The sequence below is a fragment of the Chelon labrosus genome, assembly GCF_963514085.1.
Source record: "Chelon labrosus genome assembly, chromosome: 3".
Classification (NCBI taxonomy): Eukaryota; Metazoa; Chordata; class Actinopteri; order Mugiliformes; family Mugilidae; genus Chelon; species Chelon labrosus.
Genome location: NC_140339.1, coordinates 21,259,919 through 21,279,375, shown reverse-complemented (window position 1 = coordinate 21,279,375; position 19,457 = coordinate 21,259,919). Strand labels below are relative to the sequence as shown.

At 43.1% G+C, this 19,457-nt stretch overlaps 1 protein-coding gene across 5 annotated transcripts in view; it reads left to right on the top strand.

Moving 5' to 3' along the window:
• itsn2b (intersectin 2b) overlaps nt 1-19,457 on the top strand; it is a 29,989-nt gene that overhangs the window by 1,106 nt on the left and 9,426 nt on the right. For 2 of the 5 annotated variants that reach the window (XM_084574904.1, XM_084574903.1), the window contains exons 2-27: nt 7,048-7,106; nt 7,907-7,999; nt 8,281-8,344; nt 8,452-8,618; nt 8,737-8,994; nt 9,659-9,704; nt 9,812-9,942; nt 10,601-10,664; nt 11,155-11,292; nt 11,439-11,527; nt 12,051-12,313; nt 12,439-12,588; nt 12,684-12,824; nt 13,003-13,090; nt 13,282-13,421; nt 14,434-14,570; nt 14,691-15,574; nt 15,667-15,788; nt 15,904-16,182; nt 16,307-16,503; nt 17,745-17,800; nt 17,941-18,107; nt 18,298-18,328; nt 18,690-18,811; nt 19,040-19,136; nt 19,240-19,434. In XM_084574904.1, coding sequence (XP_084431030.1) covers nt 7,100-7,106; nt 7,907-7,999; nt 8,281-8,344; nt 8,452-8,618; nt 8,737-8,994; nt 9,659-9,704; nt 9,812-9,942; nt 10,601-10,664; nt 11,155-11,292; nt 11,439-11,527; nt 12,051-12,313; nt 12,439-12,588; nt 12,684-12,824; nt 13,003-13,090; nt 13,282-13,421; nt 14,434-14,570; nt 14,691-15,574; nt 15,667-15,788; nt 15,904-16,182; nt 16,307-16,503; nt 17,745-17,800; nt 17,941-18,107; nt 18,298-18,328; nt 18,690-18,811; nt 19,040-19,136; nt 19,240-19,434 — 4,126 coding nt within the window. In that variant the 5' untranslated portion in view covers nt 7,048-7,099. Of the gene's footprint in view, nt 1-6,980; nt 7,107-7,600; nt 8,000-8,280; nt 8,345-8,451; nt 8,619-8,736; nt 8,995-9,658; nt 9,705-9,811; nt 9,943-10,600; nt 10,665-11,154; nt 11,293-11,438; nt 11,528-12,050; nt 12,314-12,438; nt 12,589-12,683; nt 12,825-13,002; nt 13,091-13,281; nt 13,422-14,433; nt 14,571-14,690; nt 15,575-15,666; nt 15,789-15,903; nt 16,183-16,306; nt 16,504-17,744; nt 17,801-17,940; nt 18,108-18,297; nt 18,329-18,689; nt 18,812-19,039; nt 19,137-19,239; nt 19,435-19,457 lie in introns of those variants that run through there. The other 3 variants (XM_084574905.1, XM_084574906.1, XM_084574907.1) reach the window with 3 other exon arrangements.

Here is a 19,457-nt window from a genome sequence, read left to right as displayed (position 1 = left end):
TTCTTCCTACATGGGAGACTTTATTTCAAAAACCTGGCTGCACAAAATAAACATTATGAGTTGTAATGGTGATGTTCGCTCCAGCTTAAATCTCATTGTTGAGCAGATATTGCCTGATGTTGACTGACATTTCACACCTCTGCAGTTAAGTCCATTCAGTAATCGCGTGACCATAGAGCAATCATCTCAGTCATCTAATCTAAATACTGGACAGTGAGCAGTGACATACTTTGTTTTCATTTAATTTCTAGCTCAGTATTTTAACCAGAACTACTCCACTTTTCTTCTCCTTCACAAGCGTACGCTCAAAAGAGACTCGTGACACTCATTCACACATACAGTGGAGCAAGACTGATGAGCTGGTTTGACTAGTAAAAAGCTATTTATCAGAATACTTTCTCCAGTTCGGTCATATCCTGATATACTGTGTGGAGAAATCAGGGCGGGTCAAAGCAGACTAAAGCAGGGAGGGGCATGCCTTGCCTCTTAAGAAAACAAAATCCAGCACTGCAAACAGACTGAATCCGTCTGAAACGCTGCAAATGTGCTTTCTGAATATGTGGAAGCCACTGGTGGATGTGTTGTGCTGAAATTTCACTACATTTAGTTAGCACCACGGTGGGAAGAGGTCTGAACGACAGAATGAAATGAGCCAGATAAGAGGAGAATGAATGATGGATGGCTAAGGAGCATGGTAAGTTTCTCTTTGTACAAAGAGAAACTGAATTGGTAGATGTGGAGTTGAGATCATGGTGTGAGGTCAGTGAACGAGGCGGATGAAAATCATTTCTTAGAAAAACACTAGTCAGCCAGGCAGCACTGGTTTCAGAACAGAGTAGTCATGAGCACAGGCCAGGATCACCATAGCTGGTAAGATATAATTTTAGAATGAGGAAATGGTGACTTTAAAATGTTTCTTTCCTCAGACTCATCTGTCTATCTGGGGTCCAAGTGTTAGGATAGGAGACAGACACATGAACTCAGGAGTGAGAGAAACGGAGTTAGATCCACAGGGTTCAAAGCTGCTACTGAGGTTGCTGCGGCCAGGGACAGCCAGGTTATTTATCCAACAGTCTTCCGTGTTGTATGTACCAACTGAGAGACAGAAATGTTCCTGTCTGTCAACAAGGCTCACCGGAAGCAGGTGAGGTCTGACCGACTCCGCCAAGCCACAAATGAAAAGACAGACCACACTTTCAGGAAGTGAGTTTCTTTTCTTTTACCACCGCACTCTAGTCAGGCATAAAATCTGCATTAAGTGGTTCATGTTGACCTTGAAAAATAGTGTTGCGTAGTAATTCTTATTGCAAGTTAAATGTGTGGGCGAAAGAAGTAGAAGCAGCATGGGCCCGTTTGATCTTGTTGGTGAAAATAAGACGTGGAGTCAAAGGAAATGAGAGGGAAATCTCTTACCCATGAGAATTATTTCATAGAGCAGGCACACTGTTGAACACTAAAAATACAAACTGGGGTGAGTGGATGAAATGTCTCTTGCCTCGCTTTTAGTGATTCATCTCTAGTGTCTCCAGCTACGGGTGATTCCTCTGTGCGTGACGGTTAAACCCCGGTCCACATGCTTGTAGCTGATAGTTGATAGTTGATGACCCGCTTGTATATTTCTCACCTGCAAATGTTTCCAAGTGAAACTAGCAGAAGATAAAAACAGTGCTAGTGTATGGATGGCACTAGCTCTTTGCCACTCCTCAAGCTAGGTTTACCTGAAGCTCCAAACCCGATATCAGCATGGTTAATTTGAAGGTAGGAACCAAAGTTGTTGGGAACTATGTGCATCATATGTTAATAAACTGCATCAGTCACTTCCATTAGCCCCCCTCAAAGTTGAGATTAGTTCAACTTGGTACCCAGCCACTCCTCATCATAGGTGCTCATGCTAGATGTCATACCATAGTTTCTAGTCGCCACATCTCTGCTCGTCTCCTCCTATGTATTCCTCTTTAAGGTAAAGGTAAAGTGCTTTATTTGTCATTATACAACGTATCATACAACGAAATTACATGGTCAGATGGAGGGTTAGTCCTGAGCCGCTGCCACTGTGGGCCAACCTGACCCGGCACCTAGCACCTAGCATGTTTTGATGCTACACCTCATTTACAACTAACGTGAAATATGTATCCAGATCTGGATAAATTAAGCAAAAAATATTTATTGTATATTGTTAGTGAAGAAGTAAAACAAAAGCTCTTAATGGCTCCACACAGTATACAGTTAATAAGCGGCACATAAAGACGCAAAGAGTCCTGCTGCTCCCAGACTGCTGTGAGTGAAGAGACATAACTGGATGTCTAGGTATCAGTTTAATTGTATTGCTTCTGTGCATGATGATGAACTGCTGTGATGGATATTATTGTTACGTCCCGACAGCTGTCAGTAAGCAAATACCCTGTATGCTTGTACGTTTCACCACCTCTGCATAACCACTGATAAACTACAGGCTGGGACTCATATCAATCATATGTTTATTTATAGCACGTATTGAGCGAACAGTAATGGGGCTGCTGTATCCATGTGAGCACTAGATTATGTGGCTAATACATTTGACATAAATTTCCCCTTAGTGCAGCTTCATTTCGCACGTCACTGCAAATCACGTGAACATTTACAGAGCTTATTGGTCAGATGTGTCTGAGGGCTGAGGGATGCAGGGAAGTACGTACAGGAAGAAGGTCCTGTGTTCTGGACTCATGCACATACTATACATCTGTAAGAGAAACCGATAATGCGTTTGCTCATAACCGTGGTGGTAATATATCCTGGGTAAAACTATACTTGTCTTGAAAAGACTGCTTTACACTGAAGCGGATGCCTTCGAGTTTCCATTACAAGGACGCTGTGTCTAGACTATACTGTGTGTTTTCTGAGAACTTCTACGAGCTTATGAACATTTCCCAGCACGTTTAACAGTCAACCTCTATGTAAGATAAATGAAAACTTTGTGTGGTCTGTAAATATATGCCTTATGCCTCGTTGTTTTTGATCACGACTCTTTTATCCACAGCCACTTCCCTGTAGCTTGGCGTCTGTTTTCCAACCTTGTATTTAGTTGTTTTTAAAAGGATGAATGGTGAATTACAAATAAAGTTATTTTTCGAGGTAGGTGGAGCCCTGGGAGCTGAACCGTCGCCTTAATTCTACCTCAGTAGGTTTATCATCATGCAAATAGAGTCTGCTGTTTTCATTTAGTTACCGAGGGAGAATGCCTGTGTGTGCGGAGGAGGAGGATTTCAGAAAGGATTTGCATGAGGTGTGCACACTTGATTCTGCCGGACAAGTCAATCATTCAGTTGGTCAGTTGGTCAGGAAGCACCAGACTCCTCTCTCATTAAGAAACAGTAAATCTTAAAGCTGACTGTCTACTGCTATGTTTCATTTATTCATTAAAATCCCTACAGTGTTACATTACCAAAGGTTATATTCCACGTCCAGGGCATCAGCTATACACGATGGCTCTCTTCTGATGTCAGCTTGTCACACACATATATCGTATCGGTGCATATGTTTAAAGGCCAATATCTCTATGTAAAAAAAGTCCTTAGCGCAGTATTAGGACTAGAGCCAATGGCTTTTCTCAAAACCGTCAGTGTTGTACAATGTGTAAAAAACAAAACAACAAGAAAAACACGTGATAGATAGTAGTGTTACTACTGCATTGTTTGTTTAGCAAGGATTACTGTTAACTACTCAGCAACACCTGAGCTGTGAGTCATCTGGTAAAGAAAAACATTACACTGAGCAACACTTCTGCAAGTTTTTTTTTAACAGTCTGTTTTCATAGTTCTGTAGCAGTGCAATGCTGAATTGGTTAAGTACACTTAGCATTAGATGTTTATTATTCTTGATGGCCTAATGTGGTGCATCCTTTCTAAAAATGTGTTTATATCTTCAAAACATACAAAAATTCATTATTTACCTCCGCCTTTACAAATTCAGCTTTGACTGGACTCTACATTTTACATGACAGTAAAGGTTAATATAGTGCAGAGAACGGCAGTAAACCACGTGTTAGGTCTTATTCATATGTGGACTCATGGAACAAAATGCAGAATGAAAGAGACCGAAGAAGGGAAGGATGACAAATGAGACTGAAAGAGAGTAGAACATGTCCCAGGAGGAAATAGGAAGGAGAGAAGAAGAGCGACAGATGGCATGCAGTAGATTAACCCTTCCTTACTATCCCTGTGGTAGTCATTCACTCTTATTCAGTTTTTCCTCATTCACGTTCTCCTACACAAAGCTCTGGTCAGCGAAGTTGCTTTCTAAAAAATCTCTCGTCAGTCTGTTATACTGCCCTGGTTTCCGCCTTAACTCTGACACGAGTTAATGTTTTGGGACATCAAAGCTACCCCTCTTCCAAAAACCGTGATCACTTCCTGTCAACTGATGAGGAAATGCTTGTGTCAGTGGGTTACCAGGCAGGAAGTGCTGAGCAGAAAGATTGGAATTTCTCTCCTCCTTTTCCTCCTCCACCTTCGTCATGTGAGTCTGACGGGCTGATGGCAGAGAGATAATCACAGAGGAAGCAGGTGTTCAGTACGGTCCTGATGAAGTCAATGTGAAAGCTCCAGAAACAATGTGAATAGTCTGATTCATGGTATATAAATAAATAATTAACTCACCTACTTACACTGATCAGGCATATCATTATGACCTAATATTGTGTAGGTCTCCCTTGTGCCTCCAAAACAGTGGTGACTCATCAGAGAATGGACATGGGCCTTCTGAGGGTGTCCTGTGGTGTCTGGCAACAGAATGTTGTTAGTGGGGGCCTTTGGGTCCTATGGGTTTAGGGGAAGCTCCTGTGGATCAGGCTTGTTCCAGTGCATCCCACAGATACTTTTGGGTTTAGTTTAGTTTGGGATCTAGTGAATTTAGAGGCCAGGTCAACACCTTGTGCTGTTTTTCATGGCTTTTGAGTTGTTCCTAAACCGTTCTTGTGTGTGTGTCTGGTTGCATCCTGCTGGGGATGGCTGCTGCTATCAAGGAGTGTCATTGCTATGGGGTGGGGGTGTCTGCTCTAGGTGGGTGGTACATGTCTAAGCAACATCCACATGAATGCCAGGTCCAAAAGTTTCCCTCCAGAACTTTGTATTGTCACAAGACGGTCAATGTTATGTACTCCCCAGTCAGTGGTTTTAATGTTGTGGCTGATCAGTGTATACATCTATTCGCGTTGCTTTTGTACATAAAGTGTTAGCCTTCATGGTACACGTGGCTGCGTCCTCTATCCTCTTACGCAACCTCCTGAAGCGAGAGTTCATACTGTTCATTCCACGGCAAAAAGTGTTTTCAATCCAAACAAGACGGTTTTGTGCCGGCTTTGTTTCAACAGCAGAACAGAGATGAGACCTATAAATATACCTGCAAACCCAGCATAATACCCATTAATGGTACATTAAGAGCATGGACAGTCTAGTTCATGTTGTGACCAACCACACGCTTCCTCCCAACCATCCCAAGTAGTATTGAACTAAAGCCTTCATCCATGCTGGCAACTCTGTCAATATGCGTTTAAAAACAGTTGTCCACCAAACTAAATACGAAAAACCTTAACACAATAATATATTCATGTTCGCCAGGTGTAATATCACCATGTCAGGTTTCCATGCTAGCAGTTTCTGATGAGCAGCAAATGCAAAGGAATGGATTAACAAATCATCCTGAGAGCAACGTGAAAGTCTCAACCAAATTTCAAGGTAATAGATTCAAACCAGTTTGTGAGACTTCAATCAAAACTGAATTGTGGCACTTGAGAAAACATCTGTATGAAATCTGATGTCAACCCAACACATTGCTTGATATTTATCAGCAGTGGGTCAAGTCCAAACTTTGACCCACTAGTAGTGGTTTGACTGATACCGATTTAAAAAATATTGATCAGCTGTTGTACTGCAGCTGACTGGGTCACTGGTTCTGATAACTGACCACACTGATGCACACACCTCAACATTTATTGTAGTAAACAGATAAAATTCATGAAAGGAAATTGAGGAATATAGCCCCTCAAATAGTCCCATAGAACGCACCCACCGAGGACCCATCGATCTTATAGAAGGGGGCCGTCCTGTTTCATAAAAACAGCTTAATGCAACACTGGGGCCATTTCCACACTTTCTGTGCATGCCTCAACAAGAATGGTTTTAAGGAATGATGAAATAGTCTTTGAGAAAGGCATAGTCATGGCTGACAGTCAGACAGACTGGAAGTTAATAAAGGTACATTGCCTGGTTAAATCCAGTTACTTGGTTTTTAATCCTCCTCACTGCATAGCTGAAGGGAAGGCAACGTAGGTCCACCACTTTCACTAATTAGTTTATTGCCTTTTTAATGCTTTTATCGATATAGATAAGTAACATGCTTATGGTGATCATTACACCTGTTTGTATCAAGGTGTTACTAGCATGCTGTTGTTAGCTCAGATCTGTGTCTAAGCCTCATAGCGCTGCTGGAATGGTTGACCACACTCAGGTTTGACCCCTTAAAGTTTGTTGTTGACATATAATCACTTGTTCATCACAGTAGGAAGTGTAGCACAGCAGCACAGTTATGCAGTAAAACCACAAGTTTGAGACACACTGTGCTACACTGTTGCCCAACAAGGTTTTAACAGGAGTGTTTGTCTCGTTGGGGTTGATGACTTAGATAAATGCAGCAGATCATGTCAGTTAGATCAGCTAACACAGATTTGAACTGTGTTGGTGGGGTGGGGGTTATCGTCCTGTAGAAATGTAAAATCCTTTGAATGAGTGTTTGTGATTTTAGCTTGTGTAGTATGCGTTGTGCTGGTCCCTGGACTCTGCAGAGTCAGTGCAGATAGTGTTGAAACAAGTCCCAGTGGGTTAAAAGGTTTTGGGACGTGGCCAGAGTGCTCCTGACTGAAGAGAACAGGAGAAGCCCTGTTTAACTCTGCTGACCAGAATCTCTCTCTGATCCTCTCTCTGGCCTTTTTTCTCCCCCCCTCTCAGCCACAGCGCTCTTCTGTCTCGACTGCAGTATTGACTGATTACTGGACTGTGACTGTGTGTTTTCCAGATGGCCACGGGCAGTAGCTGAGGACGCCGCCGGGAGTTCTCCACTTGCAGATATGAGTGGTAAGACCTGTGCAGGGGGGGCATGTGTGTAAATGTGGGGTTGAACCTGTGTGTGTGTGTGTGTGTGTTTGTGGGGATAGAGATGTGTGTTATATAGCGGTCTATGTTATTGGGATCTACAGATCTGCTGAGGCAGAGACAGAGCTACTTCTGGTATCATGTTTCTGTCTGTGCACACACTGTTTCACTTTTATATCTTATAGTTTCTTAATGTATCTGAGTTTCTAATATTAAGATTTAAACCCGCCCTGCTGTGAATTTTTAAATCTGTTTCATTACAATTTAATATCTTGATCACAGCTTTTTTTTTTAATAGTTTCAGTTTTTAGTAAAGCATCCATTCATTGTGTTTGCTGATGCACAGTGGGGCAAACACTGATGTGCAGTTAGCCTTGGTTTGTGTGTGTACTAGTGAAAGTGTGCGCTTGTTCTGCCCTCCTGTCTGAACAGAGTAACACAGTATCACTGGCATCACTGAGCTTCATTATCACTTTGTCAATATCAGTGCATTCCCAACTCCTGACGGCCTCTGAGGCTGGCCTCGGGGTGCTCTCTTACATCATCCGTGTTGTGTGCACCTGTCCTCCTGCCTGTTTGTTTGCAAGTCGTAAAATGAAAAGTGTACATTTGTTTGCCTTGGTTGTATTTAGATACCCTCAAGTTCCTCAAATCAGACTAAAATAACAGTGAGCCTGATTGAGGGCCAGATTTTCTACAGACATTCCTAAAAGCTGTTAGACTCTAAGAAGCTGCAGGTCGGTCAGGTTTTTATGTAATATTAATTTCCTTTTTCCCTTTAGGTGGTCCAAGTGTTTGGGCCATCTCTCCTGAGGAGAGGGACAAACATGATCAGAATTTCGACACCCTCTCCCCGTCGATGGGCTATGTCTCAGGTACAGACATGGGTTAATTGCTCCATAATGCCCTTTCACCAGGACACAGCTAGCAGCTATTAGCTATATAAACTGAGAGTTTCATCAATGCAACAGTAACACAGAGACACATGTATATGAGTAGCCATGACATACACACAGATGTTGACATGCTCAAGTGATCAGGCAAATATAGAAACACCTACACACTCAAACATATTTTTAAACGAACACTTTTTTTTTTTTCATTTTTGCGACCAACAGTATCGCAGTTTACTATAATTTTCTGTCGCTTTCTGTAGGAGAACAGGCGAGGAAGTTTTTCCTCAAGTCGGGGCTGCCAGCCTCCGTGTTGGCTGAGATATGGTGAGAAACTCATACACACTCACACATAAGCAGCTTTGTTATTGATGAAGATTTCACTGAAATCTACACTTGTATCTTAATGCTGTTTTCTGTTGTCTGTCTCCCAGGTCTCTGGCTGACATGAATAAAGATGGAAAGATGGACAGGTTGGAGTTTTCCATCGCTATGAAGCTCATAAAGCTGAAACTCCAGGGTACACAGCTCCCTCAGGCCCTGCCAATCATCATGAAGCAGCCTCCGGTGCCTGCCCCCAACCTGAGTAAACCAGCCTATGGTACAATGTTGTTATTATTATTATTATTACACCATCTAAGGTCTACTCTAAAGTATCTCCACATATTCCCAGTCATTTGACTCCTGTGTCATAAAATAATATTCTGTGTGTGTTGTAGGTATCAGTTCTGTGCCTAACTTGATGATGCCTGGATCAAACCTTGCCATGCTGACTGCTATCCCCATGGCAACCCCTGGACTGTCAACTTTGACACCAATGCCTGGCCTCACCCCTTTGGTTCCTACAGCAACGGGGCTGAACCCGCTAATAGCCTCCACCCCCACCAGGCCCATGATGCCTACCATGGGAAACACTGCGATGCCAAATGGCACCATGGGAATTCTCCAACCAATGGCTGCAGGAGCTTTGACTACTGGTACATGTGCCATCTATTTATACATGTGCTCTCCTGTTTCTACTTGTTATTGTACACGTGTCACTGTAAATATTCATTTACAACATTTTCAGTGTTTGTATGTGTAGTATATGTAGACAGGATGAGTATCAATTGGAAGACCCTCTGTCTGTTTAATGATACAACATCAGGCTTCTGCCTTGTCCCGTTAAATCCATAACCACTGAAGTACAATTCAAAACACCTTCACTCCAATTATACTTTAAGCTTCAAAGATTGGGGGCACAGGTTGAACTGTAGTAAGATGTAATAATGTAATAAGGATGAGTCTGAACCACATCTAATGCAGCTGAGTTTAACTACGGAGTAAAAACTCCATGCCCTGACTGACAGACGCTGTATATGTGCCGATGATGAGCTACTCTACGGCTTTGAAGGAGAAAAGGAATGACTCCTAATTATGTTTTGCCGAGTCAGGTCTCTATATCGTCTCTATACAAATAGCCTCCCTGTCCCTGTCAAGGTAACAAAAGTGACTGGATCCTACCGCATCACTAAGCATTTACAGGCCTCCTTCTTCTGTATAAAAAAAAAAGTAGAATCACAGAGGGAAAAGAGAGCGTAAAAGTTTTTAATAATGCAAATTACTGTTAGAATGTATGTAATAATAATATGTGTTCCTCAGGTTTACCGCTATCCTACCCCTCACCGCTTGGACTGGGATCTGGCAGGTAAAACACACTCATATATACTGAAGTTGTGGGGCAAGCACAGCCTGGTTTATCTTGTTAGTCTTAGGTCTTTTCAGGTGTCTCTTTAAACACTTTCTGTCTTTCAGGTCTGCTTCCCCATCTGGGATGTCCCTCATGGCTGCTGTTCCCAGTGACTGGGCCGTGCCACATGCTTCCAGACTGAAGTACAGGCAGCAGTTCAACAGCTTGGACAAACAGATGGCTGGATACCTCACTGGTATGATGTGTTTCTGTGCGTGTGTGTACGTGGATTGTGTAGATCATACAAAACCGAACTATGCGTGGAATGCAGGCGTGGATCTTCCTGAACAACAGACACTGAGGATTTCGTAACGGTCGCCTCTCTTTAGTTAATTCTAAGGAAGTGCATCCTGCGGGTGTGTTCAGATCAATGGCTGACACACACACACACACTTGCTGGACCTGTTCTCTTGAAAAAGCCATGATTTAGTGAAGTGGCAGCAGACACACACGCTTACTCACTTCAGTCTGACCTGCAGATTATTTCCTTACTAATGTGACTTAGCATATTAAACAAATGACATAAGGGCCTTGTTTTAATTCCCAGCCCAGACTCTTTGTAAACCTGTTAGAAAGGCTGACTGTTCATGTTGTCACAATCCTTTTATCATCAGCTCTTATGTCCAGTTGAATGATTTAAGGCTATTCTATCTCTGTCGTTTCTGCATGCTGTTGCAAATTGCAATTTCCCCATTGTGGGACAAATAAAGGTTTTCTTATTCTTATTTTTATTCTTTTTTTTAATAATGTCGTACTAGTTTAAACTGCCATTCGACACATCCACATGTTTCTTCTATGTCAGCCACACATCTGTGCTGTGCATGTGTCCTGACATGTGTCATCCATATTGCCAGGCCTGCAGGTGAGAGGTGCCATGGCAACCACGATGCTGACGCAGACACAGCTGGCCTCCATCTGGTGAGAATATGAAAATATATATATGTGTGTGTTTGTCTGTTTGTACGTGTCTTTTGATAGCTAAAGGTTTTGGCAGCTTGAAGTAAAACACTTCATTCCCTTATATCTGGTATGACAATAGCTCCTTGTTTGTTAAGGAAATATTGGTTTACAAATGTTCTTAGTATCTGTTACTTTTAAAAAGATGGACAAAATGTTGGTCATTGTTTGTTTCTTATTTGTCTTTTACTTAGCAGGGTCTCATTGAGATACATTATCTATTCTGACTTAAAAATTGAGCTTAAATTATAAATCTTCATGCTTCATTTTGCTGGAAAGCCCTTTTTTATGCAAGTGAACTGAACACACTGCTTTTATCACTAATCTTAACTAAAATATTCTTACGGTGCATTGTTTTCCTCTCTGGTATGCTGTCCTACTGCATTCAAGTGAGATCAGAACATTTTCCCATCATTTAAACTTGTATCTTCAACTTTTAACCAACCTTTAGGAATTTAGCCGATGTGGACAAGGATGGCAAGCTAAAAGCAGAGGAGTTTATTCTGGCAATGCATCTTGTGGACATGGCCAAGAGTGGACAACCACTGCCACTCACACTGCCAACTGAGCTGGTCCCACCCTCACAGAGGTATGTGGAAACAGTCAGCAAAGAAAAATAAAGGAAGAAAAAAACCCACTTCTTAATTAACAACGTATGTGCTTTGACTGTAATAATGAGAGCGTTAATAATAATGTTAGAATGATGTGATGTGTTATTTTGAATCTGTATTGCAGGGCTGGAGTGAATGGATCCAACTCTTCTCTCTATGGAGCTCTGATGGATGACTTGGACATAGAACCTCCACAGAAAACCAAAACCAACCGTCAGTATTTACTCTTCTCCACACACTGACCGTAGCCTCGTTCATCTGCTGCGTATTATGTGTGGCTAGTGTCTGGCCATTGCTTCTGTTCGTCTCACACAGCTGTCGATCTCACTGTTTATTTGTGCCACATTGCATGTTGACAAGCAATGATGTAATAGCATGAACAAACACATTGTTGTGACAGACACGGTAGCCTCCTGCAACAGGCCAAACTATAGTCGACCAAGAACAGCCAAGTGATACACAAGTATATAGGGCACCACACTTTGGTGTTGGGTTTGTCCACACTATCATCTTACTCAGAGTCACAGGGCAAGTTATAGCAGCTAGAATTAAATGTTAAATCAAGTGTTTTTCAATGTCAGGTTCACAGCTAAATACTTTTTAAATCCTCCAGATCTCAGTGATCTATTACAGCCTTTGTGTGCGTCCTTTTACTTGTTAAATAACAGTTCATTTTCAGCGTGCAAAGTCTGATCGACGTTGACTCCATCAAAACGCTTTCGTTTTCTGTGTTCAGTGTCATTCGAGGATAAATTCAAAGCAAACCTGGAACGAGGGAATGCCGAGCTGGAGAAAAGACGGCTGGCACTGCAGGAGACAGAGAGGAGGGAGCAAGAGCGGCGTGCTCAGAAGCAGAGAGAGGAGCAGGAGAGGAGGGAGCGGGAGGCTCGAGAGGCTGAGGAGAGGAGGAGGAAAGAAGAGGAGAGAAGGCTGGAGCGACAGAGGGAGCTCGAGCGCCAGAGAGAAGAAGAGCGACAGAGGGAGATAGAGAGAAAAGAGGTGAGTGAAGATACTAGAGCTGTGTATGCAGAGTCTCTTTGAAGTCGCAGCTGAGAGGCGTTCACACCGATGCATGTATATTTACTTCAGCGCGCTCCTGTGTTGTGTGTCTCTGTTCATTCCAGGCGGCACAGCGAGAGCTCGAGCGCCAGAGGAAAGAGGAGTGGGAGAGGAGGAGGCGAGGGGAGCTCCAGATAAAGAAGGAACAGGAGCAGGATGATATCATTAAACTGAAGGCTAAGAAGAGGAGTCTGGAGATGGAGCTGGAGGCAGTGGTGAGTGGTGAAGAGGCAATTTTCATCTCAGTGCAACTTGGACACACTCTCTATCCGTCCCCATGTCTCATCACTTTATCATTGCTCTGCTTCAGGGTAACAAACACCGTCAGATATCAGACCGACTCCGAGACATTCAGAACAAGAAGAAGCTTCAGAGGACAGAGCTGGATCTGAACAGTCAAAGGAGAGAGACGCGCCAGCAGGACATTAATGACCTGCAGAAACAGATCGAGGTCTGTGTTTCTTGTCTTTTCTGAGATGAACTCAACACCTCTACTCTTACAAAGCCAGTTATCTGCGATTTGTGTGTCTGCTTGTGGCTTTCTTGAGATGTGGTTCTGGTTGTTTTAATTGTTTCTAAGACGTTTTCTTCCAGTGATGCATTTCTTGTTTGTATTTCCTCTTGATCAGGAGTTCCAGAGGAAGTTGTATCACCTGACTCCAGAGCAGAAGAGACTTGCTGAGAAACTCAGAAACATGTCCCTGAATAACATGCCTGGTTAGTACTTGTGGATTAATCAAACAACAAAAATAATAAAGGCAAATAGTGCCTACTTGTTTACATAAAATTAGGATATACTTTAGAACAGACTTTTAATTGGAATATTTATTTGATTAAAAATTTTACTAAAACTGTGCGTTGTCCTGCCTCCTATCATCAAACTGTAACTGTGCTTTAACTCTTTGCAGGGTCGACCATGTCCACCCTGAAGGTGGGTGTCACAGAGAAAAGAGGGACGTGTATGAAGCTGCGAGACAAGCTGGAAGCTCTGGAGAAAGAGACTGCAGCCAAACTGGCAGAGATGGACCAGCATAACAAAGACATGCTGGTAGGAATTAATTACAAGCATGGCATTAGTAGAGTAGCTTAACATGGCTTTAGTCATGACAACACTTCTCATGGGACATCCAGCCTGTATTTACCCACTTCAGCGAGACCTTCAAACTGTCTCCAACCCTCATATTGAGTCATTCATTGTCCATGAAAACCATGAAAACATCTTGGACTAACATTGAGCTCACTTCTCAATGTTAGTCATTGAGAATCATGAACGCTTGGCTAATTAACCACATGCGGATACATATTTTTATGATTGAATCACACACAGCCTACTCATAGTCAATAATATCCTCTGTTATTTCTGGTTTAGATTTATTTGGTATTTAGCTACAAGGACAGAATATTTCAAAAGGATGCCATGACTAATGTACAGACAACTCAGTTTCTTTATGGCTGTACTTGAATATTACATACTCACTCATTCTCAGTGTACATTTACACTTATATTGTTTACCTTGTGTGTTAAGGAATTTGCAATTACTACTGTTTTACTGTAGTACTTATTTTTTTACTACTGGCTGCAGGTACAAGAATACATTTCACTGTGCATTGTGCTATGTATAACTGTGCATGTGACAAATAAAACCTACCTATCTATCTATCTATCTCAACCTTCCTTCCCAACCTTCTTGCTTGACATCGATTTTACTATTTTATTAACTTGTATTCCTCTCATGTGCACTTCGCTTCCTTTAATTTCCCTTGGAAATTCTCTGCCCTTTCCCACACTTGGATCCCTTTCTCCTCTTTCCTCTCACATGTCCCATATCCGTCTTTACAGTATATGGGTGCTGAGGACTTTAGGAGGTCTTCTGTGTGCTGGCCTTCTTCCATAATCTCTCCTGCCTACTAAAGGTTTCTGCTTTAGGTCTCTTGTTCTCGTCTTTTTACTCATATCTCCTCCGGTTTTCATTCCTTCAGTTGTTTATTTGTGCATGCTGATGGTTTACAGTCATTAGCCTGCTATGTCTTACCAGTCATTTATTCTTTAACTCAATCAGGAACTGAGAGAGAGCCAGAGAAAGCAGCAGGAAGCACTGGAGAACCTGCGAACCATCAAAGAAGCCAAACGGCGTGAGCTGATTCAAAGGAAGGAGCAGGAAGAGGAGAGGAGACGACAGGAGGAGGAAGCTCAGAGGTACAGTGTAGTATCATTTTTAGATGTATTTAGTTTTTTTTCTCTTCTTTTATAATAAAGAATAATCTGATTTATTGAACTTTTTAATCTTGATGTGTTTTTGACACTTCAAACATAAAGGCGTATTAAGATGGAGAAGGAGCGTCAGTGGCAGGAGAAGCTGAGGAGGGATGAAGAGGAGCGTCAGAGGAAGCTTCAGGAGGAGAGAGAGGCTAAACAGAGAGAGGAGGAAGAGAAAGAGAGACAGGCTCTCATCCAGGCTGCCAAGGAGAAGGCCGAACGAGAGCTCAGAGCACAACAGGAGGCAGAGAGGAAAAGAAGAGAGGTGGAGGAAAGGAGGAAAAGAGAAGAAGAGGAGCGTCAGAGGCAAGCAGAGAGACAGAGGCAGGAGGAGGAGAGGAGAAAGCTGGAGGAGGAGAGGAGGAAACTGGAGGAAGAGAGGAGGAAACTGGAGGAAGAGAGGAAGCTAGAGGAGAAGAGAAGGAAAGAAGAGGAGGAGCGGCACAGGAGGGAAGAAGAGAGGAAGAGGTTAGAGGAGGAGAGAAGAGAGGAGGAGCGCCGAAGGCAGAAGGAGGAAGAGGACAGGAGGAAACAGAGAGCGGCTGAAGCGGCTATTCGGGATGCCGAGGAGAGGAAAAAACAAGAGGAGGAAGATAGGAGAAGGCGAGATGAAGAAAGGAGAAGGCTTCATCAGCAACAGGAAGAAGAGAAGAGGAGACGTGAGGAGGAGAGAAAGAAGAGAGAGGAGGAAGATAGGAGAAGGCGGGATGAAGAAAGGAGAAAGCTCCAACAGCAACAGGAAGAAGAGAAGAGGAGACGTGAGGAGGAGAGAAAGCGTGCAGAAGAGGAAAGGAAGAGAAAGGAGATAGAAGAAGAGAAGAAGAGAGTGGAGGAGGAGAGAAAGAGGAGGGAGGAGGCATCTCGTCAGCAGCAGAATGGAGTAGGGAAGCTGGACATTCAGGAGAAGCTGACGTCTCTGCTGAAAGGACTGGAGGAGAGAAAGGGTGAGACACACATGCTTTAGACGTTTTCATTCTTCTTTGAACTGTCCTCCTCAAAAATAATTCACCATATGATCCCTGATGTGCTGGTTCAGGTGGGCAGCCGAGGGCCACACGCCACAGGAAGTCAGCAGCTCTGACATCCTTCAAAGCTCTCTACCCGTTCACTGCACGCAACAACGAAGAGCTCACCTTCAACGCAGACGATATCATTGAGGTAAGAAGGAAGCGATATCTTCTTTCAGATTGTCAGAAATCGTGTTCAGATGCCCCTTCTCTATTCTTGTGAGAACGTGAGAAAACTCTGAAATGCCCCTGTCTCCTCTTGTCAGGTCGATGAAACGACAGAACGAGAGGAGGGCTGGCTGTATGGCAGCAAACAAGGGAAGATGGGCTGGTTCCCAGAGAGCTACGTTGAGAGAGTGGCCTCATCAGGGGCAGCTAATAATACTGCTGCTGCTGCTGCTCCTGTTGTTCCTGCTCCTGCTTCTAAATTGCCCCTCCAGTCACAGCTTTCCAACGCCCTTGAGGCTGCCATGGCAGCAGGGACAAAGTCTGCGTTCACACCGACACACTCTCCACACCCTGCACCCTCTGAGACACAAGGACAGGTGAGGACTTCACAGAGCACCTGCTGCTGCTGCACCACCCACCCCCTTTTGATCACCGCAGGTTGATTACTGTCTAGACAAACACACATGCTCAAAGGCTGTGCTGCCTTTGTCTCTGTGTTAGCAGGTGGTGGGTAACCTGCTGGCCCAGGCCCTGTGTTCCTGGACTGCAAAGACAGACAACCATCTCAACTTCAACAAGGACGACGTGATTCAGGTGTTGGAGCAGCAGGAGAACTGGTGGCTGGGCGAGCTGAACGGTGAACGGGGCTGGTTCCCCAAGAGCTATGTGACGCTGCTGGGAGAAGAGGAGAGTTCAGAGTAAGAAGTCATGCACACATACCAAACTAGAGGGGACTGAGTCACGTAGTCTCTTCATAAAAACAGAAACAAGGAAATTATTGGTAAAGTATTAACTTAAAAGAAGCTGTGACACCAAGCCTAGACTATAGCCTATTGCCGGTGTCAGATCATCTGTGAGCATCTGTGGCCCTATTTATTCCCAATTCACACAAAAGGCTCATCTTATTTTTCATCTTCATCTCATCTGAACATTCAAATACACAAATATTTTCCCAACATGATCATCTAGAATGAATTAACTAGACCAAGTGATCTTCTTGTTTGATTTGATCAGTGATGAAAACCCACTCCTGCCACCTGCTGGTTTGAACTCATTTGTCAGATTGTACTTTATGTGTCAACTGGCTGTTGGTTGCTGTTTTAGTGGTGTGTTCAAGTGCAGATTTTTGAATCAGACACAGGTGACGTCACGGTCGGCCTTTGATGTGGGTTTGGTATCTGTAGCTTTACACTGATGAGTATTTTCCTTATTTCAACTTTTTTTAACATAACTTATTTCAAGTTATGCTTTCAATCCCTAAAACTTTAATCTGCTACACACTTTATTACAGTAGAGAAACACAAGTTAAGTATTGCTTATTAAATATTACCCACGAGTTCGGTCATTGTTCATGATCTGTTTTTCCTGTTTCTATCCAATAACCAACATTAACTCAGTAGCCTGAAGCATATACCTGTCTGCCTTTTATATCAACATATTTTCAGCTTGTTGAGATGTGTTTTTATCTCATGTCAATTGTGAAAACAAGAATCAAGTCACATGATAGTGTGAGAGTACCTGCATGCACCGCTTTGGAAACAGTTACGGTATGTTAGGTATGTAGGTCACAGTAACGACTTCTTCCCTTCTCTGTCGTGAATATGCCGCGTTGACACCACACTGAAGCATGGAGTCTTATATACTGTATAAATGTAACTTAGCTTGCCTTGTACCTGAGTGTTGTAAAGAGGAAACTGAGACTGAAGGTGAAGCTCAATTAACCAGTGAGTCACATACACAGTCCAATCTTCACCTGTATCCCTGAGGTTTTAGTTTTAGACTAAAGCAGTGAAATTACAAGTTAAATAACTAGAGTCCTCCAGTGTCTTGCATTTCCTAGGAAGAGCTGAAGAACATGACTGTGTGCTATATGATGTGATGCTTGTAATCCATTTAGTGATTTCTAAAGGTGGTGCTAATATAGTTTCTGTGCTTGCAGTGCGAAGAGCTCCCCTCCTGATGCTTCAGAGTCTGGCGACAGCCTGCAGCTTGAAGGTACGATAAACATCATCCTAACTACGTTGCATGCATCATACAGTCACATGTTGCCATTTGTTTGGATCATATTTAAACATTTAAATTGGATTTTCACATAATGTATCAGACATGCATGACTTTTTCTGTGTGCTTCTCAGAATATGTGGCGTTGTACACCTATGAGTCTCCGGAGCCTACCGATCTGACCTTCAAAGAGGGGGATGTGATATTAGTGAGCAACAGAGAGGGAGAGTGGTGGAATGGCGCCATAGGCGACCGCACAGGCCTCTTCCCTAGCAACTATGTTAAACCCAAAGAGACAGATGTAAGTTACACTTGACACATACTGACATATAGGAGACAGTTGTTCTGATGAAATGTAGTTGTCTTGCTGCAATAAGTATGTTGGCTCCTTGGTCCTCTACCAGTAGATGGCACTACAGTACAGCCTGTGTTTTTATGTATATACTGAAACCTTTAACAAATTAATAAACCCATCATTTGCATTTTTTCAGACATCAAGCTTATCTGGAAAGAAGAAGCCAGGTAATCTTTCCCCCTTTACCGTAGTTTTAATTCTGAAGTTGTTTTTACACATCCGCTTCAGCCCTCACCTCCCTGACCTGGAGGAAGCTGTATGTGAGAATACAAACATCCAAATCAGCCGGACCAGATTTAAAACAGACTTTATCCTGATAGCTCCCCTGTGCATAGTCTGTTTAATGTCCAGTTGAGCCCATGTCTGAGAACAGCATAAACAAAACAAACAACAGTGAGTGTTTCCAGTAGTGAAAAGGCGTCTGGTGCTAATCTCTGGACCTGATTCTCCTGATTTTGTTCAGAGTTCATGTGTGAAATCATGCATTTTGATTGATTCTCAAGTTGCATGTGTGTCTTGTGTGCACAGAGATTGCCCAGGTGATCAGGTCCCACACCTCTACAGCACCTGAGCAGCTGAATCTGGATAATGGCCAGCTCATCGTCATCCACAGCAAGAACGCATCAGGCTGGTGGCTTGGAGAACTGCAGGTCAGTGTTCAACAGCTATTAATATGTTGGGTTTTTTTTTTATTATTTTTGTACAGTGTACTGCAGAGTAAATGACAACAGAGAGTCTGTTATTTACTTCATCTCCACTCAGTTAAACACATGTTTCTGCTGGAGAACTGTGTGTTCAAAGATAATTGTTGTTTCAGCATTCCTGCTGTCTGCTTAAAGTCTCACCATCCATGTTTGTCTGTGTCATTCTGCCTCTAGGCCCGTGGTAAAAAGCGTCAGAAGGGCTGGTTTAGTTCCAGTCATGTTAAAATATTGGGATCCAACAGTGGCAAGTCCACACCGGCACCCCAAGCAGGTAACACACACACGCCTCGTTCTACACCATTAGAAGAAGGTACACAAGTATACTAGATGAATAAAATATTGAATAAATAATAATGACACACTGTTTTCCTCAGTCTGTCAGGTCATCGCCATATACGACTACACAGCTGCCAACGGGGACGAGATGAGCTTCACTAAAGGGCAGCTGATCAACGTTCTAGACAAGAACAACCCTGACTGGTGGAGAGGAGAGCTCAACGGCGTCACTGGTCTGTTCCCCATCAATTACGTCAAGATAACTACTGCAGACTGCGACCCAAGCCAGCAGTGTAAGTACCATTGTACCATGGCT